Raw genomic sequence first — 27,918 nt, 5'->3', positions numbered from 1 at the left:
TCACCTGAGTTCAGATGGTGTCAGGCAAGGCTACCCTTTTCTCTTCAACTTTGCCAGTGATACGATTATGGGAGACTCACTATCAGCCACTAGTGCCTTTTGGGTCAAGGTGCTCCCAGAGTGTCCGCTCACAGATATAGAGTACGCAGATGACAGCTCTTCTTAGACCTCACCCGTGGTAATGCAAACAATACTAAATAATCGAAATAATTGTCTCACGATTTGGCATGCAATTCACACCTGCATAGTGGAAAGTGCTGCTGGAAGACTGGGTGGGATCAAACCTTAATCTTATGCTTGCTGATGAGCCGATTGAGGTAGTGTACAAATTTGTCTGTCTGGGCAACTGTATCAGTTCCGGTGGTTTCGCGAAACATGAAATTTCCATCCGGATTGAGGAGATCAGAGCAGCTTTCGTGAAACTGCATCGCTTGTGGCGTAGGCGTGACATTAGCCCATCCGTCAAGAGTCAGGCTTACAGTATGGCATTACGCTACATACTACTATACGGGTCAGAAAACCTGATCGCTGCGCCCCCACATATCAAGACTTCCAGTGTTTGACTATCGGTGTTTTTGGAGCATCGCCCGAGTTTGGTGGGAACACCGGATCCGTAATGCTCAGTACATCGATTAGTTTTCGGAAGAAATAACTAGCCCATGGTAAGTGAACTGATCATATTGCGCTGTCTTGGCCACGTGTTCCGTATGCCAGTCAACCGAATTTCTCGAAGGGCTCTTTTCGCACAATCACGTGAAGGGTGGAAACGAGTCAGGGGAGGTCAAAATGAATTGGCAGCGAAGTTGAAAGTCATTACCAGAGAACTCAGCTGCGTTGGTCATTGCCTTCTCCCTGGACGGGGACCCCGAGACATCAATGATCAAAGGCATCGTCCAGTCGCATCCCCAGTAGTGTTCGTGCATCCGATGCATAGCGCCTCTCCCAGTCATCCCAATTAAAAGTCCACTGACAATCCCGTATTTACGCATCAATTATATCATCCACACCCTCCAATTCGCAGCTATCTACGCCATCTCCTCAAAATTGTGGCAGCTAGAACTACTCTACTTACAGCTGACGACGGTGGTGAGCTCGGATGTGCTTTCAGGATTCAGGAATTCAGTAGCTCGATCACGTGGATGACACAAGGGAGCGGGACGACGATTTGAATACAGTTTAGGCCAACTCACGTCGGATGTCAGTATTATGACATGCACTTCTCGCCAGAGATGTCATCGTCGTAATCGTCCAGCTGCAACACACTCCGTGCATAGCTGCCATGCCACCTGAAAGCACTAGGGTTAAGATAATGCTAAATCGCCCATGCTTAAGCAGGGGCGGTTGAGATGCAGAGGTTGGGTTGAACGCTGGTCAACACTTTTACGACAGAATTGACAGCTGTCTGGATTCAACCTTCACTGGCTATGAGGCTTCTCGCACGTTTGGTGGCAGGGACGAATGAGGAATGCGTGATTATTGCGACGGAACTATGATGACCTCAACAACGTCGAACTAGAACGCCTGATCAAACTGATTGGCTAAGGAGTATTTTGGGGATGGAAGAACGCCGCACACAACAAGTGTGATTTGCGCTCCCAGGCCAAGGGGGAAGAAATATCGCTGGGTCCAAACAGCAATAAGGAGACGTGATTTGGAGGATAGCTAGAACCCTTGTACGGCAAGTACGTGGTTCTTACAGCTGATGATGTGTGTGGGTGTTATCGATATCGCGGTTGGGTTTCGCGCACTAACGATTTCGCCCCACCTGTTGATGTAACGTTGTGACGCTAGTTGCCAGGCTCGGCGAATAGATGCATCGCCATCCGATCCACAGCTGATCAAGCCAGCCGAGCTACCAAAATAGAGGAATGTGCTCATTCTAGTTAGAAAAACAGTAAGGGGGCTAGTGATAAGTGGTAAGTTTCAAGTACTTATAAAAACCGTGCTAAAATTCGGAAAGTTCGCTGAGGACAAGCCTTGTCTACTCCGGAGAGAACAATACACTGAATGCAAACAGAACTACTGCAAATATGGTGGCCACATGTATCCTCAATGCCAAGCTGCCAAAACTCGATCTTCAATCACGAGAGCGGCATGTTTACAGGCGACAGTACGACATACGTGGAAATAGCATGATAATAAGATAAGATAATCGTTCATCTGTAGCACCCTTTTGGTGCCTAGCCGCCCCGAAGGAAGTACAAGGGCTGGGATACCGTCAAGTTGACCAAGTCTAGACAGGGGAAGTGGAGAGGCAGAAGTCGGGTTTGAACCACGGACCTTTCGGTCGGTAAATTTGCGCCCTAACCACTGAGCGATCCTACCATTTCGGTAGGTAACAGGATGGGACCGGGGTTCACATCAGTCAAATGAAATTCAGCCATTACGAGCAGCACTGATCAAAATCGTCAGTGTTTACCTATTAACACAGCGGAACGATCACAGTAAACTCAACAAATTTGAATATATCTAAGAAAAAATCAAAACATCAGATGATTGAACTGAACTAACCTTCCACCATCCTGTTTCGCCGGTTTGTTGGATGGGCGACCTGTGGGAAAAACAAAAACCTTTTCAGGTTTTGTACCACGGTAGTGTTCATTGAGACTTAAGTATTCGGTTGCTAGCTGCTTCAACCGGTTCCGTTCAGTTCAGTTATTCAGGTGTAACCGTGTACAGGGGATCCCTCGACCACAGTTTCGTTCACGGAGAATGAGGAAAGTAAGCGAACGACAACTGCGCGTTGGAGTCAAGTACCCGTTAAATTTTAATCGTCCCACAATGTATGGAGTGAGAGAGCTGCACACTGAAGGCAACGGCTTTGATACAGGACTGCAATTGGTTGTGTTACATAGTCATATTTGTCAGGACAACGAACATTTGTTTCTAACGTCCGGAGATTCGTATCTGAGGTAATTTGGCCGGTACATACCACCAAGTTACATTATTTCGAACACATGCAAAATAAACTGACAGTATATGTGTGTTTGACCACTGCGTACCCAACTTATTGTTCCCATCCACAAAAATTGGGTGAACATCAGGTCAATAAATTTACTGACCCCGTATCATGTTATTTTTCAAGTTACCGAAAACAGGTTAAATGCAGAAACACTTTGTTACCAGGTTGAGTTGTCTGTCATAAATTTTGTGCCTAAATCAACACACAGAAGACGTAAGTTCATGACTTTCAAACTTGGTTGCCAAGACATCGACCGATTTTCGGACTCTTTCCAACCTACACTTAGCTGGACGAAAAAGTATTTCGGGGATTTCAGTGGCAAATGGAAACCGAAATAGCAAACACCATCATGAAAAGATTATCGTAATTCGTTGTCAGTGAGCACTCATATTTTCGATCCCGGGTAACTTTTCGCTGAGCTTCGCAGGATGAGTGAGTAACTTTTTCCCTAAATAGTACCGAGTTTGCCGAGAGCAAATCACCTGCACAAACAGTGCGATTTTGCGAGAGAAATAAAGAAAAATTTCTGGTGAGTATTCGACGCCGGAAAGACTGTACATACGCCGTGTGAATGAAGACAGAAGGGACTAGAAGCAATGGTGCTGTGAAAATTTCAGGTTCGTGTGGTTGGAACACGTCGACATCCGGACAGTGCGAAGTGACATATCGTAAGCACACGTACATATTGGTGTTCGTACGGGTGTGTGCATTTTCGTTCCAGGTCAATCGATAGGTCGGAACACAAGGTCTAAAGCACGATTATTGCAGGAAGCACAAAATTGGCCTTAGCTCCCAGTTGTCTCCAAATCGATAGTTATGTGCGGTGGCATATTTTCGGCACACGCGTATGACAATTATTGACTAACCTGCAATAGACCGAACGGCGGGTGGAAGCTCGAGGGAGGTGATGTGGCCGAGACACGAATAAATAACAAACAGCACACGATAATACATAATTGTACGGTGAAATGGAAGTAGATGGCAATGAAAAAAATGAAAAAGGTTTGGTTGGGTGTACGAGAAAACACAATTAGGAGAAGCTGGCCGATAGCTAACTTCGGTCACCCATTGGTTGCGCTGAATACTTAAGTCAATCAAAAGATTAAGGGACGATGTCAAGCATTTGCCTCTAGCGCTTCACAGAAATTTCATTCTACATGAAGATTGTTTCAGTTATCCTATCTTTTACTTGAGGACAAAATTTAACATTAATTCACAAATAAAAGCGTTTTTAGTCGCTGGCTTAGTTAACAAAAATGACGTCAGTCAAGATAGTCCTCCAAGGGGTGGTGAGTTCTTCGTTTTTTCTTCTGGAGGTATTTTACCAAGCCATCTTGAATGCACCATTGCATGTTTTAAGTGCCACATGCCCTGGTTTTAAGTCCCAAGGTCGCCACAATTTTCTGCTGGGATTAAGCTTAGTTCGTTCAGTTCTCAACAAAAACAACTCATTGTTCGACGTGTTGTTCTCGACTTCATATCCACACCAAGAAATCCAGCCAGATAAAGCTCAACCTACAGGTTTTTCTTCCTAGCCCCTGTGTTGGCTCAAAATCCGAAGGCTCAGAAAGGGCTTGCTACCACTCAGCCTTGCCACACGATGACTCTCCGGATCGGAGTTTTTGATGCATTAATAACATTCAGGATTCAACATCGGACAGGCCAGAACTTACCGCTAATTGTGTGCGATGTAGTACGTGTGTGAAAATCAGCGTTGTGCTCCGTGGTCACAGACGTGTGGGCACTTCCAGTGCCACTAAACACTTGCCCCATTTGAACAAGCGCACGCTTTAGAGCAACCGGGAGAGAAGACGTCAAAGAGTGGTGTTCACGATGGACCCCTTCCATAGCAAGGGTTGGATGTTTCGGCAGCGGTGTTTGCGACGGTTTCGGACTGGATTCAACCACTTTTCCGCTTGGTGCAACAGTGAAGCGGCCGATCTCAACTGTCGGCTTGTCAGCCTCTGGTGTTAGCTTAGACTGAGGTGGACTCGTCTGTGTGTGGAGCAATGAATCTGGAAGTGTCAAGTTAGCCTGAGACTGTGGAGACGGAGCTTTTGCGAATTCCTCGCAAAGACTGTGTAGAGGAAAAAGTGGAAAGCGAACTAAGGGATTAAACTTCATGACCGACCATATTCATACATCGGTTTCATATTTAAAAAAGCCATATTTAGTATGCCACAAGTTGAGAGCAGCATATGTAATGAAGAGGGAATCGTTTTTTGTTATTCTTCCTTAGGAAATGTAGGCTGCCATGGGGTAATTACCAGACGTCAAGAAAGCATGAAGGGCTAAAAATATCACGCTCACACAAAGAACTGCGAAGGAGTTTCGGGAAGCAGATGATAGGTGGCGTAGACGTGGTCGAATTCTGGATTAACGACCGAAGACTCGAGATCCGCCCTTGTAAATCCCATGGCTTCCATGGCCTTGACCCTCACTTCATCCAGTTGAGATCGCGGCGGTTCTTTGAACGGTCGCAGAACATCGTTTGGCGGATAGCCCATATTGACCCATTTATCTTGCATCAAAAACTGGAAAAGAAGGAAAATAACGGCTGCTTGGTATGGAAAAGATTTCTGTTAACCTAATGAATAACAGATTACAGAACATGTAAATTGAGAATTTGCCTCACGGAAACACGGTGTAAGAATGTGCGGGTGAAATGATCCATTAAATAGATCAAACCGACAGGAAACAAATCGGACAGCTGTACCTACCCAACCACGTTCGAATAAAAAACAAGCACCCCATCCAATGATAACTGACCGGTATCAGCTAAAGATGGAATTTGTCTTACAGTTGGCTCCACATAATACTTAAACAGCGCGAATCGCCAGTGAGAAATCGAAGATGGAGAAAACGTGGCGCAAATAAGAAAGTATGAAAGCTCTTTCGTTGAAGTGGTGTTGAGCGCGAATGTGTCCTTAGAACTACTGTGTCATTTTACTCTGGAATTGTAGATAAAACTACAGAAAGACTATAAAGGTTAACCTTTGAAGATAAACTAGAAGCAAGACGTCCCTAGATAACTGGTCCGGCTGGTTGAGCAGAAGAAAGTGTCCGAAAAAAATTGGACTCGTTCAAACACATAGGGCAAACAAAAAGTAACATACCTAAACACGAGTTGGTCGTGCTAAAGTAAGCTGTGGTGTTCACAAATTTCCTTGAGTAGTTGCTTTTTCATGAAATTCCACTAGTTCGACCATAAACCACTCGAAAAATCAGCATACGATGCTTCAGTACCGTTCAGCAACGCATGTGACAATCAATGAAAAGGAATGGCACGGCCAATTCCGTCCGAAGTGAAAAGACGGCAATTTGCGACAGGCTACTTGCGGTCTACTCTACTCTAGCAGCTTCGTCCTCCATGCCTGTTAGTTCTCCCTTCCTCCTACTTTCCATTGCCCGCCATCACCGACAGGAATCTTCTGCGTCTTCTGTCATACCTTGATATCATCAAACCGCCTGTCCCTGGATGGCACCCCTAAGTTTTGTCCGGAAATGTGAGTCAAAACTAGCCTGAGTAACTCCACACTTTTCATTGCTTCGACGCCTTTAAGTATCGTTTCCTTGTCCCGTTTCACACGTCGTATGCATTCACAAACGTCGCTTCCCCAACAACTACCGTTCTGACTATTTTTCTGCTCCCTTGTTTGAGGGTGGTTAAAAAGGCTCGCTAACAATTCGGCAAAACTCACGAAGATCGTGTGGTTGGCGAAAGAAGTGGTGGGGAAATTTAGATACCTACTATCGTTCCTGTACGCAGGATGTGAGAATCATTGGGGTGATCGTCTAAAGGCTGCTAAAAAGTACCTTCCTGTGTTGGCTTACGGACGCAGCGTTTGACTGAGTCAATCGTGCTGATTTGTGACCACTCCCCAGATTTGAAACGTTTCGAATGTCTCCATCACACTTACTAGGTCTATTACACCAGTCGTTGAACTTCATCCTGAGGATGACCTCAAAAGCCCAGAAGTATACAAAGAATGACTTTTCGCGGTTGAATGCATCAGGATATACCATACACTCAATAGTCGAAATAGTGTAATAGGTTTGAATAGGCGTTCTATACCCAACCGTGCTTTAAAAAAGCAACTTCTAGTAGCGAAGCTACATTAACCTGTCAATGAAGGAAAGGCCTCAGCAGCGCGCTCGGTACTGACTGGGGGTACCACCAGTGAGTGCAGTGTCAACGGCTCTATTCTGTAACAGGACAATTGGCCACAGCAATACCTAAAATGCAGTTCCTAGTCGGGCAACAAATTCACCCTTCAAAGTTCAAGGACAGAAAACTTCAAGTCACATCGGACAGAAAACCGATAAATAACCTCACGTTTTCACGAACAGAATTGGCCAACATGTGACCCATAAACCCAAAAATTCACTACCAGCACGACGTATTACCATATCCACAGATAGATATGGTCTCGTACTTTGAGAGAAGAGCGGTCTTTCGGATCCAAAACAAGCATCTTCCTCAAAAGCGCTTCGCATTCCGGAGAGACTGATCCTTTGGGGATAGTGTAGTTCAGGCCGATGATTTTGCTTCTTAATTCCCGAAGATCGCGAGCGTCGAATGGTAGATGCCCCAGAACAAGAGTGAACAGAATCACACCCAACGACCAAACATCCACACCGGGTCCGTAATAAGGAATACCCTTGAAAACGAAAAATAGGATGAGGTTTATTACTAAAAAGAATAGCAAACGCAAGACGATGACCCGAGGAGTACATTCATTTATTAAACAGTGAAGAGCAGAGCCCAACTGATAAAATTTCATCGTACTTTGAAGTAAAACACGATGGAGACTGTGGAAGTATCCTTCAAGAGTTGTGGTCATCATATGGATCACTTTATCTAGGCCGCCTCATCATTACGTTGATGAGTGAAAACTCTCAACCATAAAACAAATCCTGAAAATTTCGACTGATGCCGCAAAACCTAGTTTGGAAATTGCCTGAACGTCCGAAGAATCCAGTTGCTAAGCGCCATTCATGACCATTCTAAAACATCCCATAGATTAACTGAGTGGAAATCATTGCTGATCAGCCACGCGTCAACACATAGTACCGGGTTTAACTACGGAGGGTCTCCCGGAATTCGCGAAACAAGTTGGCAGATAAATGACTGTTTGCCTATGAGGAAGGTCGTTAGATGGTACACGACCCCTTCAATATGCTGGCAGCCTACAATGGGAAACACCAGTTGCTGGCCAGTCACGTCACTCCTCTGCTTTTCATATTAGGCTTCTTGGCAAAAGCTTCAGTGGTTCTAGGAGTCCCTTCTTTGGTCTGGGTGTCATCATCATCATCATTATCAGCCGTAATAACCGCGTACTTGTCGTACAGTGGTTGTAGCTGCCACAGTTCCGTTCACCGATAATTTGGGAGGGGGTGGCTGCGCATTCGAGGAAGCTGATAAATACAGCACTGTCAGTGGACTGTCAAATGGGGGGATGAGGAAGGGAACTATGCATTGACGGCAATAACTTGGAAGCGGAAGCGCAATTGAGGGCGCGATTGACAATGTCTCTCTCTGGGTTACCGAGAAACGCTCTGCTAGCAGGTAGATGTGAGAGTACTAAGGCAAGAAAAGTAGTCAGTAGATCCATGGGAGCGCCAGCAATGGGCTGAAACCTTCTAATTGCTTATCATCTCCCTTAAACGGAGACTAGTGAATAGTTTTGAACATTATATCAGTAGGGTTTACAGTAGTCCCAAAGTGAACAGGTTAACCATGCCTACTTGGCGTTCGCCTTCTGAGGCAGATTGGGCATCACTCTAAACATTGGAAAGCATGAACACCGAAGTGAGTTTCCTGAAAGACACACATTTACGATCTTAGCACAGAGTGCGATCTACAACCGTTGAGATTAAACTCCAAACGTATCCCCCAGTTTGTTCTGAAGACCCTGTGGTCACATCATCTGGTTCGTCAGGTGTGAAAATAGTGTTCAACCAACGCCTACTCATTGTACACAACTGAGTGGGACGCTTTTGAAAATCCTGACTCGCCGTAGTTAAAAAAAAACAGAAAAACATATAAAACGGTGATTCCTAAAAAAGTGATTACCGGTGAGAATAGATTGGGCTCAAAACAATGCCTTGAGGGCTTGGCGTTTTTCTCATCATAACCTGTCCTCCGCGAAGCATTTGATACAGGTTCGGAGTGGCAAACACGGCTCCCTTTGAGGGGGACTGAGTGGACACATGTATTATGCGACCAAAAAACTATGACCTCGTCAAGCGAATAGGATTCGTTTACTGGTCACTTCATTGCGCGCACACTGCAACCTGGTAACGTCCGCTATACTACGGAGATAGCGTGGATTAAATATCTGAAGGTGTTTGACGTTTTCAGATCGGATAGACCGAATTTCTCACAGCTTTAGAGCAGGATTGCCCTCAGGGTCATTTAGAAGACACGGTCCATTAACCTCGGTGGTTTTTATTTCTATTATCAAGTTTACAAAATACTACTTGTGCCATAGTGAGGGTGCACTGAACTTGTCTGGCAGTGCAGTGACAATCCACTCAGCTGTCAAAATAAGTGAAACATAAAAAAGGGTCCCTAATATGAAGTTCCAAGGAAATAGATGGGGAGAGAAGCAACGGAGTGACACTGCAGTTTCAAGGTGAAAAAATACATGCCGAAAGGGGACTCGACTGGGAAGATCTGAGAAAGGGCGAAAGGAGGAACCCTCGTTTGATACCATTAAAACGGTAAGCTCAGGAGAGTCTACCGTAGAGGAATGCAAAGTCTTCATAAGATTATAATTTAGAAAGAACGTCATTCAGCGCCGACAACGTCACAGTTTCTTAGCCGAGTAAAAAGCAAATTCCATAAACTGCTGGTCGTCAGAAAGAGTGGCGAAGTTCCAGCACTCGTCACAAGGTGAAGATATGATCGACCCAACCCCAGCCACGACAAAATCCAGCTAGCTGAATTCCCGCTAATCCGACTCTCTCAACGGTGGACCAGCCTCCCCGGGATAATGCCAGACTGACTGGCACGCTGACTAGACTGGTGCCCTGATGGTTTTCGCACAATATTCCTGAACGCTTTTTGAACATAGGAACCAGTCGAAGCGCTCTATTCTGTCGGCATCACGTCTTCACTCCATAAATTCTGATGTAAACTCTGAGGCCAAACACAAAGGATTGCGTCTTCTTTGAAGATTGATTCAGACGATATAGACCAAGTGTCAAAACAATGAAATTTCACGTTGGAATTCCTTCGTCGATGAAAGCTGGTATACATACTCCTACCAGGGGTCGTTGGTGAGGGCCAGATGAAGCGTTCTTCGAAGTGTTCAGCACATCGGTCAGGGCAACCCTTCTCTGAAACGAGATGAAGTCATAGTTCTTCGAAGATCATATCGAGAAAACGTACCTCCCTCGGGCCCGTTGATCGGACTGGCTGGAATGCAATGTGAATGTTTCCTGTTAAAGAAGCTCCTTCCATGTCCCGACCACTGCCGACTTTCAGTTTTCACTGTTCGGCGCTTGAGGGAACGTGTATACCATCAAAGGCATTTGTTGCCGAAATAGCCTTCCTGCAACCAATGAGGGATCTGGCGAAAGATAATATTTCCATCCGGATTGGGAAGTCCAGAGCAGCTTTTGTGAACCTACATCACCTGTGGCGTAGGCGTGACATCAGCTTCTCTGTCAAGGGTCGAGTTTACAATGCTGCGGTGCGCTCCATATTACTATACGGTCAGAAACCTGGCTGCTGCACGCCGAGGACGTCAAAAGACTTTCAGTGTTTGATCATTGATGTCTTCGGAGCATTGCCCGAATATGGTGGGAACACCGGATCAGCAATTCTGAAGTAGGTCGAATGGTATTCCGGAGAAATAACTCACCCTCGATAGATGAACGGATCACACTGCATAGGTTGCGCTGGCTTGGTCACGTGCTGCGTATGCTAGTCGAACGACTTCCTCGAAGGGTTCTTTTCGTACAACCACGTGAAGGGTGGAAGAGGGCCGGAGGCGGTCAAACAATGACTTGGAAGCGAAGTGTGAAAGCCATTAACAGCGAACTTAGCTGCGCTGGCCACTGCCGTCTTCCTGGATGGGAACCCCGAGACGGGCCACATCAACGGCTAGAGACATTGTCGGACATGGCTCAGCCGCGCCCTCAATGGCGCTCATGCATCCAAGCTATTACCTTAAATGCATAGCTCTTTTTCCAATCCCTCCACTTGACAGCCTAATGACAGTGCTGGATTTATGCACCAATTTATCAACTCCCGCCTCCAATGCGCAGCTACCTACACCTCCCCCCCCAAATCATCAGTGAACGAAACTGTGGCAGCTACAACCACTGTATGACGAGTACGCGGTTATTACAGCTGATAATGATGATGATGATGGTGACTAATAAGGGATGCCGATCGATGCGGCGGGTTTAGAGCTCATTTTATGTTGTGTTTACAGCACGAAGTTTTATTGCGCAAGGAAGTAAAGATAGCGGTACGTAACTGCGTGGTCGTCCTGAATGGGAATCAGACAAAAGCGAACGCCTGCTATGGTTACATGCTAACCACAGACTGCTTCTGTGGTACTAACTTCAGAAAACAACCGTAGCCACTTGACCACATGGTGTCCCCGCATAGGAGCAAACAGAGATACACCACATCGCCATCAGCTACAGGTAGCATGGGCCAATTATTGGTTGTCGTTTGTCCTCAGAACCTATGTAGATTCGAAGCACACGCTTTAGCAATGTTGCTTCCCATCGCGACCTTCAGAGATGCACAAGACGCACACACCCTGACCAACCATTAAGAAGCTCTCGGACCCTGATGTGACACAAGTCTACCGAAACCACCAAATGAAGTTGCTTTCACACACGTCTCCTGATGTTGACTCTAATTGGAAGGTACTGTCCGTAACCCATCAAGATGCTAAGCGCTTCACTTGGGAATTGGTTCACCCAATTAAACTATATATTGTCGAAGGACAATACCGCTAGAACCGTAAGACTTCGGTTGAAAAAGGGCATCTGAGCAGAGCGAGAGGCTTGGTGGATCAAAGCTGAAGTGAGAAGCTCTGGAAATATGCTTGCACTATTCTAGCCCGATACGCGTAACGGTCCCGAAAAAGCATACGATGGACTGAACAACCACTAATAACAACGGCTCGCTTACCTGTGAAAAAAGACAGCATGAGTCCTTAGGCTGGACACTTGGAACCTATTCAACTAGGCATCTGCAACTGATAAAACGGATTTCCAACCCGTTCCAACCCGCAACGCAGCACTGGACGGCGAAATTGAAGTCCTCTGACGGCTTTGGAAATAAGCAAATGCATTTGGAGCCTCAAGCATAACCAAGCCGCTGGTTCTGACGAACTCTCAGCCGCTCTCTTCCAAGAGGGTGGGTCATTGCCTGCAGCCTCTTCTGGAATACCTGTGTGAAGTCTAACCATGCACTTGTCCGCCGCTAGTTTCCACTGCCCTTTTCAAGTCTATGCAAAACACGCACACCTCGCTTGGCCAATGGGAAACCCGTGGACCCGGAAATCAAGCAAGCCCATCAATATCAGCTCCTCTAACGCCTGCCGAATGGTCTGTCATTGCATATTACCGACCACCGGAGAAAAATATCCGAAGCGCTAGTCAATACCGGAACCTCTGTCCGCAGCACAACCCAGCCAACCTCATCCAGGCATTTGATATCTGGTAAGATCGTGGCTTCACTGGAGGCCCGGCGACTGAATTATCTTGGTCGCAACCACAATTCAATTGGACGCATCATCCGGTGCCAGGTAAAACTGAGTGTCCGTGCAGACCGAAAGCTTGACTGATGCAGATAATACTGGGAACGTTTGCAAGCTGTTTCACTTGATTCATTTGGATGGTCTTTCGAAGCCTTCGGTCAGTGAAATTATCGGGAACCAAAATGACTCCCTGATGTCCAGTAAAGTAGAATGTCTGGACCGATAAGCACAATACTTCGAACAGCAACTCGGTTGGCGACCTGTTACTTCTACTCCGGAGTCCCGGACTTCAACAAAAAGGTAGTGTTAATATGGAGCCTCTTTCAACTTCAGAAATGTCCGAGTGTATATCGCTACTCGAGCGTTGTTGTGTTGCTGGTTCTAATGACCTTCCACTGGCTCTGTTAAAGGATGGGACTGGGTTTCTCAGTCGGTGCCTGTCTCGTCTATCTGTATATCTGGGAGAAAAATCGTTCTAGAAAACTGGGGTGAGTTGACAATAGTTCCCATTTTTAAAAAGGGTACTCACAGTGAACGTGGTAACTACAGATGAGCTAGTTTGATTCCCGTTGTAACAAGGATTCTTGAAACACTGGTTCTTGGGCATCTCACAAATCCTTGACCCATGAGAATCAAACGGGATTTCGACCGGGTAGAGGCTGCGTTGACCCAATCCGTTATGAGTTGACAATAGTTCCCATTTTTAAAAAGGGTACTCACAGTGAACGTGGTAACTACAGATGAGCTAGTTTGATTCCCGTTGTAACAAGGATTCTTGAAACACTGGTTCTTGGGCATCTCACAAATCCTTGACCCATGAGAATCAAACGGGATTTCGACCGGGTAGAGGCTGCGTTGACCACAATCCGTTAGGAGTTAGAGCAACACAACACGTACAAACTATCCATAATCTTGAAGTCTCTTGAATACAGGGGTACGTTGGATTCTGTAAACTGGGTAGTGTTTCTAACTATACTTGCTGAACACTGGATGCTCCAGAAGTTTAAGAACATGATCCGGTTCCCATATTCACACACTTCGAGGAGTGCATGGTGAGCCTTCTAGAAGCTTCTTAACAAGTGGCGTCCGGCAAGGATGTCTGCCCTCTTTATGAGTGTTCAGCTTCATCCTTGTTGAAACGAATTGGAAGGTCTTCAAAACCCCGGTGATCGGAAAGAACTAGGAAGGTGCAGCTACCAGTAGAATTCGGTAGTCTGGGTAAACTACTGGTTTTTTCATTTTTCGGACAAAAACTGTCGTAACCAGGTATCCGTCCACAAAAGCAAACAGGATGCTTACACCGAATCTACCTTCGCTCGAGAAACGCTGAAAATGAGGCCAAGGAAGTAGGATGCCCGATTGGCGGACAACATGCTACGTATTGTGATTCCATACATGCCAGCCGGTGTCCAGCGCCAATATTTGGGAATCTTTGACAGAAATCGACCTTTGCCAGCATACTACGCCATATCAGTTCATTGCATCTCACATCTTCGCCCTAAAAAACTACCATTTTCTTGGAGATAAATTTATATGTTTATGCGGCACCTAAGAACTAGTTTGTCATAACGGTGCTGTTGTAAGCGATTTTGACGGCGATCCACTTGGAGCGGATGGAAACGAGGACGCGTTAGAGTTCTCCTTATGCTAGCCTAATTGCCAATTTTTTTCAACCAAAGTGTTGTTACCTTAGCACGATCAACCATCACGGATGGCAACAAAACGTCTAACTCCGAGATCTTGTCTACTGATCTACCCAAAGCTACACCTGTCACTACAACAATTGGGACCTCGCAATCTACAAGCCGCAATATCAGTATAACTTCAAGGCCATCTACACTGTTAAAATGGTCTGGGGGTGAAATGAAATATCATTGGAAAACAACCAACAAAAACTCACAAGAAAAAGTTCAGGAGCTGCATATGGAGGGCTACCACAAAATGTATTCAGACGCTGACCATAATCAAAAGTGTTGGCTAGTCCGAAGTCTGCTACCTTCACATTCAAGTCACGATCAAGCAGTATGTTTTCGGCCTTGAGATCTCGGTGAACAATGCGCTTCGAATGACAATATTGAATAGCAGACAGAAGTTGTCGGAATTTAATACGAGCCTCTTTCTCTCGCATCTTCCCGTTGGCAACAAGGTAATCGAAAATTTCACCTGGAAAATCTAATATCGCAGGAGAACTTGCATACCTCCACTGGCATATTCCATTACCAGACAAAGAACATCTTCATTCTCGATTATCTCAAGCAACCGGACTGAAAAAACGAATAACTACTTTAACACTACATTCAGTTACCAATATTCGGATGGTTGGTAGTTTTCATTATGGTAATCTCCCGACGAAGCTATAATTAATTAGTTTAAAACAGGTTTTACTTACGCGTTTAAGGAGTGTGCTGTCCATCAGCGTCTTGTTTATTATCTTAATCGCCACCTACGAAAAAAGTTACCACAAAAAATTACGTACCTCTGCTCCAGTGGCCATATGAATGGCCAGTTTAACTTTCGCAAAATTTCCTTTCCCTATTGTGCGTATGAGGCGGTACTTCCCAACATTGTTGCTGGAATTAACCTTCGCAGCTGCTGGAGCATGATGCACTGCATGTGGGTCGTGTGCATGATTTTCCTCTGCTGAATTAGCCGCTTTCGTTCCATCATCCGTCTGGGTCTTTTCCACTCCAAGCCGGGTCGGAGTTCCTTCAGGATCCACAGCAGTTGGTATGGACACGATTTCCAGCGCAGGCATTGGTCCCACAGATGGATTGTAGAACTCGGTTGTGCAGTTGGAAATACCGCTAGTTTCAACCTCCATTATATGAGAAGCAACAGGTCACGTCACTGGAAAGTTGAATATTTATTTAGGTCTCACTCACTCGCTTCGCTACAAGCAGGTGACACGAAAACAGCCACGAGAGGGACATTTCGAAAGGGCGCGGACAACGTACTTGAAGCAATTGTGGGAGTTTAGGCTGGCAGTAGCTGATTCAAACTAAGAGTACACCGATCCTCTGATTGATTCACAGGATCGAGGCTTTTGCCCAAGATTCCCGGATCGGTTTTGTTCTTGTCGTTCAGCAGCCGTCGTTCACCTGAAATCTATAAGTGAAAAAAGGGCGTGGCACTGTTCTTTAAGGTCTCAGCGCGGGGCAGTGTGCCTGCCAGAGCGAGGACTCACATAAATATCTAATTGGGGTTTGAAGTGGGCTCTAGAAGGTGCGTCAGCAACCGTCAGAAGAAGGTAATTCCACGCAGCTATTACCCGGAATGAGAAGAATTTTGTCCATTCAATTTGTGTACTCTGGGCTTGAATATCTTCTTACCATGCCCCCGCCGTGGGTTTGCTGGAGAAAAAAGGTTGGCCGAACCTTTACAGACGGGGCATAAGTAAGAACTAGGTCCCTGGAGGTGACGACGCTCCAGGGAAACGAGATCAAGCATCGCGAGACGCGTTTCGTAGTCCACGGGTTTGAGGCCGGCAACCATTTTCGTTGCGTCTCTCTGGACACGCTTAATGAGGGTGACGTCTTTTGGGCTTCCTGAGTCGACGTGCACTTGATGTGGTCTGACGTAAGCCCCATAGAGTATTTGGAAGTCCGTGCTCGTGAGACCGGCGTAGTTGCTCCGAATCATCTGTAAAACGGCGAAGTATTTTGGGCCGATTTCTCATGGTGCAGTGAAAAAGACATGTTTGAACAGAGCCAGATATCCAAATCCCTTTGGTGTCTTCTGATGTCTTCTGGTCCGTCCTCACCATGAACGACAAAGGCATTCGCTGATTCTCCCCCAAATGACATATGGACGCACTTTTCGTCATTCAGAGGAAGGTGTCAGTCCAGCGACTACTGCTTTGCAGCGCCTACATCCATTTGGAGGGCACTGGCATTGGAACACCATGGTTTCAAGTCATCCGCGAAAAAAAGACATCGAGTTGCGAGAACACCCGGAAGGCCACCGACGTATATCACAAACTGCAGCGGTCCCAAAACGGAGCCTTGAGGGACGCCGATGGAAAACGGTGCTGGAGAAGAGTAGGTTGAGTCTATTTTCACTCGGAATGGTCTGTCTCTTGGGAACGTCTTGATTCAGTGTAGGTTGTTCCCTTGAATCCCGTAAGTTTCAGATGCTTTTGCGAAGTCAAACATATGGGATTTTATATGAGCCCCTCATACTTTGCGTCGGTTAAGCTGTCCATCAAAACGAGCATGTTCGTCATGCAACAGCTGTTTGGGAGTGACACGTGTTGAGCTGGAGATATCAGGCTGTTGGAAGTAAGGTGATCTAAGGTAGATCGCTTCACAATGCGTTCCATCACCTTGCACGACACGCTAGTGATGCTTATAGGCCTGTAGCTGCCGGGCTAAATCGGTTCGGTTTCAGAATCTGAAGATGAGTGCCGTCACATTAGCTGCCGAATATCCGTCTATAATTCCTTTCGGAACATAATATATCTCCTAGACTGCAGCGGTAGGAGACCGGAGGCCCAAATACCCTGATCAAACCCATTTACTCATCCCGCCCTAATGTGAGATGGTTACAACCACCTATAGGTAAAAAGAAATGGATTTGTAGTCCCTCAGCATTAGAAGTTTCGATGAGTTCGGTTGGTATACAAACAAGTTTGAGGCCGGAGGCGCCTGAATTCAGATCGGACGGAGCTGTATACTACCAGCAGCTCAAGGAGTTTAACTCGTCTCGAAGCGGCTCGCTTCAGCTCACCTCAGCTTTCGCAGCTTCAGGGCAGAGTTATACTATCGTCCGGCTGCTTGTGTACAAAAGATCCGGAGAGCTGCTGCCTAATAACTAGCGAAACGGCAGTCGGTGTCAGACCCCTGGTGATCCATTTTTACGCAATACAGCTTTCGTGTCACGGTAATACCCCACAAATCATTACCTTCACAGTAGTCGCACTATCGTCACTGTACTCTCTGAGGGCAAAGAAACAGACCTGCTATTGTCTCATCGTATGCTCCCACTGAAGCCACGTAATTCCTCGGAATTTATGCGCCACAGCTTTCTTCGAAGTAGCCCCCAAGCCGTTCTAAGTTGCGCCGCTACACTAATTGTCCTATTATACCACGTACATTTACCAGGGTCGACTTTCTAACGTAAACACACACATGCGTCGATTCGACTCGTCAGTGTGCTTACCCTTAACTACCCTCTAACCTATTTCTGGGTCAGAGGTTTCACCTCCTGAGAGTGGAGCTGCAGCTGTTCTCTGGGGTGCAAGTGTCTAGTGCCTGACGTTGTAAGTGTTTTTATGCCCGTCTATGCTGCCTCCGTCATATTCCCCGACGTTTGCCTTGAACTTCTGTTCCCAGATAGCTCATTTCTTATCCTTTCAAGTCGGGTTCCATCCCTGAACAACTCTGTCAGCCCTGTTTGATGTCTGATGCCTTGCCTTGACTGAATTTAACTAATCTTAGCCAAGCCAAAGCCCAGTTTCTTCACTGTTCAGAACCATGTCACATCCTCTGACCATGGGCAATGGGTCTGGAAATGCCCAATGAATGGAGCACTTGTTTGGTTCCACATCCCGTTACATTTGCCTCCGCAACTTGCCCCTTCCAGCGGCTGTTTGCTGTTTGCTTGTTCGAAATGACTGAACCGTTTTATTGGCCTGGCTTTCCCCGACCGGATAGAATGTCCGGTGAATGGAGTTGTTTATTAGTGCATAAACCGCAATTATGCCTTTTCGGTGGCTTGTCACTGAGAATCCGGTAGCATGTGCGAGAGACGGGTACGCCTCATTGGGGGTCTCACTGTTACGTCACACCGTGGGCGTTTGCATGCTCGCCAACCCTTCAGTAGCACGGGTTCATTGCCCATCTCCGGTGGTTTCGAGCTTGGCCTATACTTCAGGAAAAACAAAAAACACCTTTGTTGTTTTTTTGTGGCTTGGTTGAACTCATTCCGGTAGTTGTCTGGCAACACCACAAAATGCAGGCGGCTGACAGCTGTCCTTTCATCTGACGGAGACCTGAGATAGTCTGAAGATACTGTGTGAGGCTCACGGCTAACATCAACGTGTATGGTGCCAACCCTTTCATCTTAGTTGGCTCGCACCATCACAAGTCCTTTTCATTAGCCAGAAATAACACACACGTTCTTTCCTCTGGTTCCATGAACTGAGCATGCACGTAAAATGTAGAGACATTATTTACTGAACACCAGAAGTCACGGCCAGCGTCTGTTGGCTGTTCTGCCGTGCTCCGTTGCTTGGAGCTGACCACAGTGACCCGGTGACGGGCGAACCATACTTTTACCTCTCTGTTCAGCTTATTTAGTAGCTCACAGTTACTCTACGGTTCCTATCCATTATCTCGGGATCCCTTGCCCAACTGGTGACGTTTTTCTCCTTTCTTCCTTATCCTCATTAACCCCAGCATAGTTTGCACAACAGTTTGGATTATTCAGCTGAGCTACACACCACTTCAACTCCCTGTCCAACTCACACTGTAATCGCCCGTACCAACCATTCCAAAGGAAAGACTCCGTACTCAATACATCGGTGGGTATGTCCTCAAATTCTAAAACCCACGCAGCTACCCTCGTCCAGATCATGCTCGGTGAAGATATCAGAGTGCAACGAGGCACGATTTTCTCTCCAGGTAAACTGGGCCCTTACAAAACTGAGCGAACTCCGAAACACGAATTTAGAGGTGTTCTTGTTCCCATAAATATCTCTACCACATTTCACGTAGCTCGACCTATGCATGCATGACAACCTGGCTCCTGGCCCATGGAGTGCGATAAATCCTCCCTTACCAGAATGGCCGGACTATCGTTTGCCCCTCCAACAATACCAATGCGCCCCCGGTTACCTATATTCACTTTTACGCATCTACAACTTTGACGTGTTAACCTGCATTTAAGCCAGTGTCAGCAACGGTTGTCCCAGGTTCACCAAGATCCTCCAAAGCTTGAGTCAACTTATGTCTAAAACAAGTATTCTACAACCTTCCAAGTAACCAGGCTTGTTCAGCTTATGCCATGAAACGAATTATTTTAATGTGCACTCTATTTCCAAATATTTTGGAATTCTCCGACCTGTATTTTGCTTTTGTGTTGAGCATACGTACCTTTACTTTGCGAAATGAAATCCCTTTTACCAGACGGTCCCATTTTCCGAAGATATGCCAGGTTTTCATCGTCCAGATAGATGTCGTGATGGAGTATTGCCCATTTGGTATCTGAAACAATAATGCTTTCCTCCGTCCCTCGTTTTGATACCTCCAGCAGCACTGCTATTTTTCAAAAACTGTCTATTCCTGTCCCGCTCGATCTGGCTTTCTTTTCTGCGACATTCAAGACGTGAATAATGGTCTTTTCTGCCTCACAACCTCAGTTGTATTTTCTGTTCATTTTGTCGAAGGATGCAGGTTGCCAACTTCCTTAACAAGTTAGTGTTACACTTCAACTGAGGGTACTATTATATATCGCGCTGTCCTTCTATTTCATGACGTACTATTTTTTGCGTGCTTATTCGCTCGCTTTACTTATCCTTCTGATACGTTGTTGTACCGTTTTGTGATAATGTACACTACTTCGTTAGAACAGAACTCCCCGAGCTACACTTGTGATTAATTTTTCGGTCCAAATAAGTGACCTCGTGCACAACGACCTAAGTTTTACTTTCGGATGCGAATGGAAGGCAAGTTTTGTTATTTGGACATTGTAGAGATTAGAGTAAACGAGCGCGTTTGGTTTCACTGTACACAGCACCCTGAAGTTCTTTCAGAAGGCACCCAGTCCCACTGAACACAGGTCATTGTGTTTTCAGTTGAGTTTCTTCGTCATTTTCTCAAGTCTGTATCTGGTTGAAATGGCATCCCAGTGGAAGGATGATTAATATTCAGTTAAAAAAGAAATGAGGTCTACTGAGTATCACTTCTTAGTTTATATTGGTTCTTGTTGTTTATCTTTACACATAACATATATGTAACTTGAAAGAGGGTCTTTAAATCATTGAATCGATTCCTACAAAAGTAAAGGGACCGACGGTTGGTAATCGTTCGTTGTTCGTCGGGGTTTTGGTCACGGGCATGTTCAAACAGAGACAAGAAAACTTCCCCTGAACGCCCCTGGTATCATTAAATATCACATTAGGCTTGAACATCTAGCGTGTACCGGGGAAGCACCAGGAACACCTGGGCAAATATATGTCACACAATTGTCAAGCGAACGAAAATATTAAGAGGAGTCTTCATTCTAACAGCAAAAATGTCCGGTGACAGAGTTGACAAAGCGTTATGTCAGCTGAAAGGAATAGCCGTACCCGGGCAGTGAGCAGCCCTGCGTATACGAGAAAATGCAAGTGCCTTGAATGCGTTATTTGATCGTGGACCAAATTGCACGGTCAGTTCTAGAGATATAAAACCCCAAAGACCTTCAAAATAATTCGGCCTCTTAAACATCTGGAATGCTCAAAATTTAACGGACTATTTGAAAACTGATTTTAATCAAAACCGAACAACTTTAAGTCGATCGCATTGTTGGTTTAGCGATTTCGCCCGACTGCTTTACTGTTAAGGGTCAAGTCGCTGTATCAAGACAGTAAAAACAAACTCCAAGAAAATGGCAAATAACTGGCACAGACACTCAAGAGCAGACCTACCCACTTTACAAAATTTAGACGGCGAAATCTAATGGCTGGGGAATTCGTTACTGTTTCATCTATGCCCTAGTTTGAGTAACTCGTTGCCCATAAAAATGTCCGCCTACCTGATTTGCATAACACTCTGTTGGCCTAGACACTCTTAAGCAATATGCACCCTTTCTAATTCATTTATGTGGTAATTTTTCTGTTTTCCCTCTTGGCATTGGCAAGCCTTTTCTGTGTATGGTGCTAGTACAAATGCAGTCTCAAGAAAGCCCCCAACGGACCCGCAATTCAAATTTCCAAAACATCCACTCTTCAGGGAATTCAAATTCCAGTGGGCAGATACGCCTTAGCATCATCCAGTCAAAAGAGTGAATTATTAACAAACCGTTCTGGTCCCTGGTACCGTCGAATAAAAAATCGATGATAGGGTCAAAACTCTTTGGTACCAGAAAATTTCGAAAACTGATAACCTTCCAAGAGGACAAATGCAGCACTTCAAATATTTTCGAAAATTTAAGGCATCGGAGGGAAGCAATCAGAATGTCCTAGCTAAAATATCTTCAACCAATTTAATTGGGTTTAAAATCCGTTGTTTTATCTATCCTTTGCACCTATATTGGTACTATGCCACACGTTTTTATCTTGCCCACAGATTTTCGTGCCATTGTTTTGATGCACAAAAACTCTTCTAAATATGAAAACAGCCTTTTTCAGCTTCCGGTTGGTAAAATTAAAACGTCAACTAAGCTAACCTCCCGCGCGTCAACCTATCACGCAGCGGAAGAATCATGTTGCGAAACAGTGCCGTGCGAGTACTTTCAAACATCTGAATCACGTCCTATTTAGTCATGCGCTGGTGAACGTTCAAAAAGTACAGATATATTTAACGCAAACCTATTAGTCAAGGCAACGTATGCACTCTGTACACAAGCATACGGACGGTCACCTGTGACTAACCGAGAGGAAGAAATCAACCGCTCGAGAACCGAGTTGGGCATGGAGTAGAAGCGCCGGTTGGCTGAGATCAGATCAATCATGAAATATGGTCACAAGCGAATGCTATAAATAAAACCCTGTATTTGCGTTATTACGCAATTTTTCCGGCCAAGTTCTTGTCTTCTGACGGTAACACGACGGCATCAAAAATGGTGGAGAGCTACAACGTGACCAAAAGACAACCCCGAGCATGTGAACTGTTCGAAAATTTCTCTGTTCACAAGGTAAGATGAACAGTCTCGCGTGCACAAACGGGCACCCTCAGAAGTGACAGGTTTCTCGGATCAAATGAACTATTATCTGGTGAGCAATCATGACAAGCCGGAGTAACGACATGAAGCGCTAGTTTGTACGCTTATATTTGGCAATTCAGAGTTGCAATCATGATTCCAGTTTACTTCTTGTTTTGTCTGCTTAGAGATCCTCAGGCTTTCACTGGCTGTTTGCAAAACAATCAAAATTTATTTACTGTCAATAAACTGGTCGACGAAACCTGCTTCATGACGCCATATGCTCATCCATGCGAGCGGTTATTCGCAGCTGGCCAACGTTATTTGGTTAAGACGTTAATGACCAAAGCATGTGGTTCTCATGCTGGTTAGTGAATATAAACGATCTGGGGAATAAGGCTACTTTCCTTCTCCCTTGTGTGATACCATGATGTTTTTACTTGCTGCTACTATCGTTAATAAAATTCAAGGTAAAAAGATCAACCACGGAATTTCCACCGAGTTCTAATCGTGTGCGGTTAAATTTCGCATATACTGCAGGCGCGCGTTTTGGAACTGTAAACAACTCCGATCTTCTTTGATATTCACCGAAACAATGATTACCTACCGCTTATTCGTATGTGTCTATCACTTTGTTCATTATTTTATCAACATGTCGCATCTGTTGAATATTTTACCACTCAATATTTAATTGAAAGAAGTTGACCACAGCAAAGTCTCACGGATTCACGGATTGATACACAGGATCAAGGTGCTTGCCCAAGTTTCCCGGGTCGGTTTTGTTCTTGTCAATCAGTGGCTGTCTTTCACCTGAAAGGCACAAGTGAAAAAATGGTGTAGCACTGCTCTTTATGTTCTCAGCGCAGGGCAGTATGCTTGCCAGCGCGAGGATTCGCATAAATAAATGTCTAATAGTGCTTTAAACTCGGTTCTAGACGGAGCCTGGACAGCCGTCGAAAGAAGGTCATTCCACGCAGCTACTACCAAAAATGAGAAAAACAACCACCAGTCAACACAAAACTTACTAAGACGATGAAAATGATGCTATCTCCAAGACCGCAATTAAAAGAATGATTTTCTTATATGAAAATTCACAACTGTTTTTGTTAGGCGAACTTCAGGAGACAAAATTGTTGTGATTGATTTACGCTGAGGGCATTCAGGGGAATCAAGAACACTTTATTGAGAATAAGATCAGCAACAACATATGATGTTGCGGCTTTCTGCCGTTGGAAAGTAATTGTAAAAAAGGAGAGACACAATAAATCGTGTATTGAATGATGGAAGCTATCATGTTGGGTAGTTCAACAACGGACGGTTATAGCCGGCCCCACCATGATGGCTATTTAAAAGGTAAGTGGATAAAGCAAACTTCTGCCTCAATACTGTTTTACTTGATAGCAGACATGAGGTTTAGCTTTGGTCACAGCCTCTGTCAATTTTACATCTAGTTTAACCAAGATAGTCACGTAGCTTGGCCCTGCATCAGAAACACTTACAGCGATTTCTGCAGTTTTATTCTCTGAATTGCGAGTCTTTTCCGGTAACTGAGGAAAGGAAACAACCTTTGATGGTGGTTACATCGCTTCATCATCTGAAGGCGGCATGCACTTTCGTGGTTATCCAACGCTCATTCCTCTTTCAAAATAATTTGACCGGGCCGTCGGCTACACACGTACATTAAAATAAACGCAATCTCTAAGTTTCCATCAACGTTATGTTCTGCTTGAACCAAACCTGCACGAAGTTGGCTAAATACACCCCTTCTCATCATCACAAGTGAGGCATTCAGCTGAGATCCAGGCAAGCCGCCCGCAAAACCGAATTTGTTTGCAAATGTGTTCTCTAACTTCGTGAAATTTTGATCAAAATGGGAAATAATGCTGTCGAAAAATCGATGACTGCGTCTATATGGAGACAAAGCAGGTCATGAGCTGTCAAAAAACTTTCAACAACCTTAAGGGCAGTGCATTTAGTATATACGTGTACCGAAATATCACGAATATCGTGCCAACCAAAATTATAGGACGGGTTGGTACAACACATCTAGTTGCTTGGACACATCATAAAGAAGAGATTCAGCTGGATTCCATATGAGTTGCGCATAAAAACGAACATATTTCGCTTCGCTTTGCAGCAGCTTTGCTGGTGTAATTACTCTCCACAATACTGAACCCCCGGAAACCAAACAGTGTTCCTGCTTAAGCCCACAGACTTCGGGTAAATCGGTCAGTCTTTGGATTCCCTGTTTCCGCTGACACACGAAACGGGAAAATTTCCATGAAAATTCCGGAACTGTTTCAACATAGTAGAATCATAAAATTTGGGATCCTGATAGGTCGTTAATCGGATATATCCACCAAGCAAACTACAAATCCATCCCTTTCATGTCCAGTTGGCAAGCCTCCACACCCCGCTAACGCCCCAGATCGCAACATACATGGCTGGTTTCTTTTTATTCAAATCAATGACAGATTCTTTAGCTTATCGCGATCAAGTATAAGCAGCCTCTCAAAATAAATCGGAAAAGCAAATCAGTATATTAGGTGATATCACAGAGTAGAAAATCCCATCACAGGCATGAAGATAATAATTCCGTCAGTCCACAAAGAATGCAGCTTGTCGTTTGTGTACTTCATCCCAGAACAAACCAAATGTGATCAAAATGGTAGCCATTCATTGAATCCGGATGCACTAGCTCAGATATTTCCTTGCTCTGCCCACCACCCAGTTTATTTGAATCCCGCGGAACCAGCCTTGTAAACACTGCTTTCTTCATCAATAATAGATAATAACGGCAGTAAGCTCACTGTTTGGTCAGCACATCGTGGCTTGTAGTCGTTTGGTCAAGTGTCCCTCAACAATTCACAAAAATGGGCAATACACACAACAACAAGTGAATTCACGATTTTTTCCGAGTAACGGTTGGAATTATCGGTTGGGTACCATTAGCTGGTATTAATTCTAAACATGGACAAAAATCTAGCTGGAAACACGGGACTTATCTATTTACACACATGAGCTAATATCGCGATTACCAAGGGTCTGTAATGCTATGGAAGCGGAACAGTCTCTTTTGGTATGGTGGTATGATAGATTACGGGCTTGCGCAATCTCCCCCTGCAAACTGAGTCAAGATATACTTAGATCGCTCTCAATGTGACATTATGTCCGATTTACCTTAATGTTTTTGTTCCATTTAAGGCCATTAAAAACTACGTTCCCTAACCGTCCGGAAATAAATCTACCATTACCTGGCCGCAGTCACGCAGAGAATGACTGCATGAGCAGCTTGAACGATTGTCGACAAAATATGGTTATTATGACACTCAGCTCTACAGGCTATGCAAGGCGCTGTACAGCACAAACGCAGCTGATGTCGCGTCGTCCTGTAATTACTTGCCTGGAAGTTAGCGCCCACTGCTAGGGGACAATGGTACCCAACCTTGGTGACTGTTCGCACAGACGGACGATGTCCTCTGTGGTCTGCCGACCGACAACGCCGATCTGTGGTGTCCATGTGGCCAGCCACCGTATCACGGCTGCTGTTGTGACAATGCGGCTTGACTATCGCATGAAGAAGGCCTGCGCGCATGCCGAGGCTTCGTTCGAATAATAATAATAATAACATTAATAATAATATTTATTCCCTACTTGTGGGTGGCATTCCGTCTGGCATGATCATATAGTTACAGTCAGATTGAAGCATGACTGGGGGATTTGTGGGGGTGCGGAGTGCAGAGGAAGAGGACAATTTCATAAACAGTGAGGAATATCCTGGGAAACAACAATATGTTTCTTTCCCAACTTGTTGGAAACAATGGGCATGGCGTCCGACCAGTACAAAGACATAGCCGGCTGAAATGAACTGAAGCTGAAAACCATTGCTGACCATGAGTGACCTTGGGTGGTTGGTAAATGGCCGGAGCCACAACAAGCAAAACTGGAGATGGAGATGGAATAATTCAAATTGGGAGCACATGTTAAGTTTGGTCTCAAAATTGTGGTTTAATCTCAAACTAAGCAGACTCACTGGTTGCACTGTTGTAGGGAGGTCAGGGGCAGGGGATAGGTTGGATGGGAACAAGGTGCTAACGCATGAGGCGACCCGAACACTGTATACGGATTTGAACTTGTGGAAGAGGCAAGCCGAAATTGTAGCAGGAAAACCGGGGTAGCTAAATTTGAGCAAAAATTCATCGGGTACGAAAGAGCTCATGCCAGAGACGGGGCCGGATGAAAAATTTGCTCGTTGCTGCAGCCGCAGGCTTGAGTGGGCGAGGGGCTGTGTTGCGGAAGTGCTATCAAACGGATAATGAGTGCCCAGCCATCGTTACACTGACATACTTCGGTTCATGGGCATCCCGTAACGGTTGTTTAGGCAGCCGCATTCGGAGAAGGGGTACGCAATTCCGTGGCAGCTGGTTCTGGGTGAGACGGAGGTTGGCACAGAGCGTCAGGCGGATGCAGGCTCACGGATGATTTCCCTTTCGTTGGAGACTCGTGTGAGTGTACACCTAGGACAAGCAAGTTTGAATGAAAAACAGTTCTACGGGGCGTTTGGGCAACTGCAGTCGATGTTTGAAGCTTGGGAAGACTGGCAACGAGAAAGAAATAGAATGAAAGCGGTAACGTGTGGCGAGTTTAATGAGGCATAAGGTACAACGGTGTCAATAGAAAAGATCAACAAGGGGATGATAGAAAGCTAAATTGACCCAGGAAAGGTGGATAAGTTTGCCGATCTAGAAACCAAGTACTAACTGGGCCGGAGTATGTGCCTAGTTTTAGGAAGGTAAGAACTTTGTCGTCGAGGTAGCTATCAGGGCAGCTAGCTGTTGGACTAGTTGGAAAGGTGCTGTAGGTTTTGGCTTACCAAATCATCATGACGTAGGGTCATTGTTGTGCAGAAAGAGGGGTTAATGTGAGCAGTGACAGTAGACAAGGAAAAAACGGACAAGTAACAGCTTCCCAGACAGTTGATGAGATCTACTACGTCAACCTAACAGGAGAGTAAGATTGAGGGTCACCGGTCGCCGAGTCATCGCTGCCAACTGGAAAAAGCGGATTGTGCACAGCAAATAAGTGCATGGCCATCAAGTGTTTGTAATCAGAAAATAATAAGTTATTAGCATTTTTGCATATGATCGCTCTAGATGACAAGAGGGGGGAGATCGTGTGTGCTATGTTTGGAAGGTGAGGTGAACCTAAGGCGATGTGACCCAACTAAGACAAAAGTGGCGATTCCTTGCACGTCGACGTTAGCCGTGAGCCTCACATAGTACCCTCAGGCTACCCCATTCGTGTTTTTTTTTATTTTTTAGAACAAACAGAAAGACAGCTGTCATTCGCCTGTATTTCTTGCTGTTGCGAGACAAGTGATAACCA

At 45.3% G+C, this 27,918-nt stretch overlaps 2 protein-coding genes across 2 annotated transcripts in view; one reads left to right on the top strand and one right to left on the bottom strand.

Moving 5' to 3' along the window:
• The window catches only part of T265_11206 (hypothetical protein), a gene marked incomplete at both ends in the record, with an annotated part of 34,348 nt that extends 18,851 nt beyond the window's left edge, over window positions 1-15,497 (bottom strand). Inside the window, 9 exons of the mRNA XM_009177803.1 lie at window positions 2,512-2,551; window positions 4,636-5,039; window positions 5,273-5,496; window positions 7,399-7,623; window positions 14,594-14,856; window positions 14,892-14,957; window positions 14,999-15,047; window positions 15,083-15,136; window positions 15,170-15,497. Coding sequence (XP_009176067.1) covers window positions 2,512-2,551; window positions 4,636-5,039; window positions 5,273-5,496; window positions 7,399-7,623; window positions 14,594-14,856; window positions 14,892-14,957; window positions 14,999-15,047; window positions 15,083-15,136; window positions 15,170-15,448 — 1,604 coding nt within the window. The remainder of the gene's footprint in view (window positions 1-2,511; window positions 2,552-4,635; window positions 5,040-5,272; window positions 5,497-7,398; window positions 7,624-14,593; window positions 14,857-14,891; window positions 14,958-14,998; window positions 15,048-15,082; window positions 15,137-15,169) is intronic.
• Window positions 660-10,803, top strand: T265_11207 (hypothetical protein; the record flags this gene model as incomplete). Its single annotated transcript, XM_009177804.1, has 3 exons — window positions 660-833; window positions 2,185-2,265; window positions 10,576-10,803. The coding sequence occupies 3 exons, from the start codon at window positions 660-662 to the stop codon at window positions 10,801-10,803; spliced, it is 483 nt and encodes a 160-aa protein (XP_009176068.1).
• Window positions 15,498-27,918: the final 12,421 nt, after the last annotated feature.

Source organism: Opisthorchis viverrini (genome assembly GCF_000715545.1).
Source record: "Opisthorchis viverrini unplaced genomic scaffold opera_v5_457, whole genome shotgun sequence".
NCBI classification, from domain to species: Eukaryota; Metazoa; Platyhelminthes; class Trematoda; order Opisthorchiida; family Opisthorchiidae; genus Opisthorchis; species Opisthorchis viverrini.
This window is presented reverse-complemented; position numbering and strand designations above follow the sequence as displayed.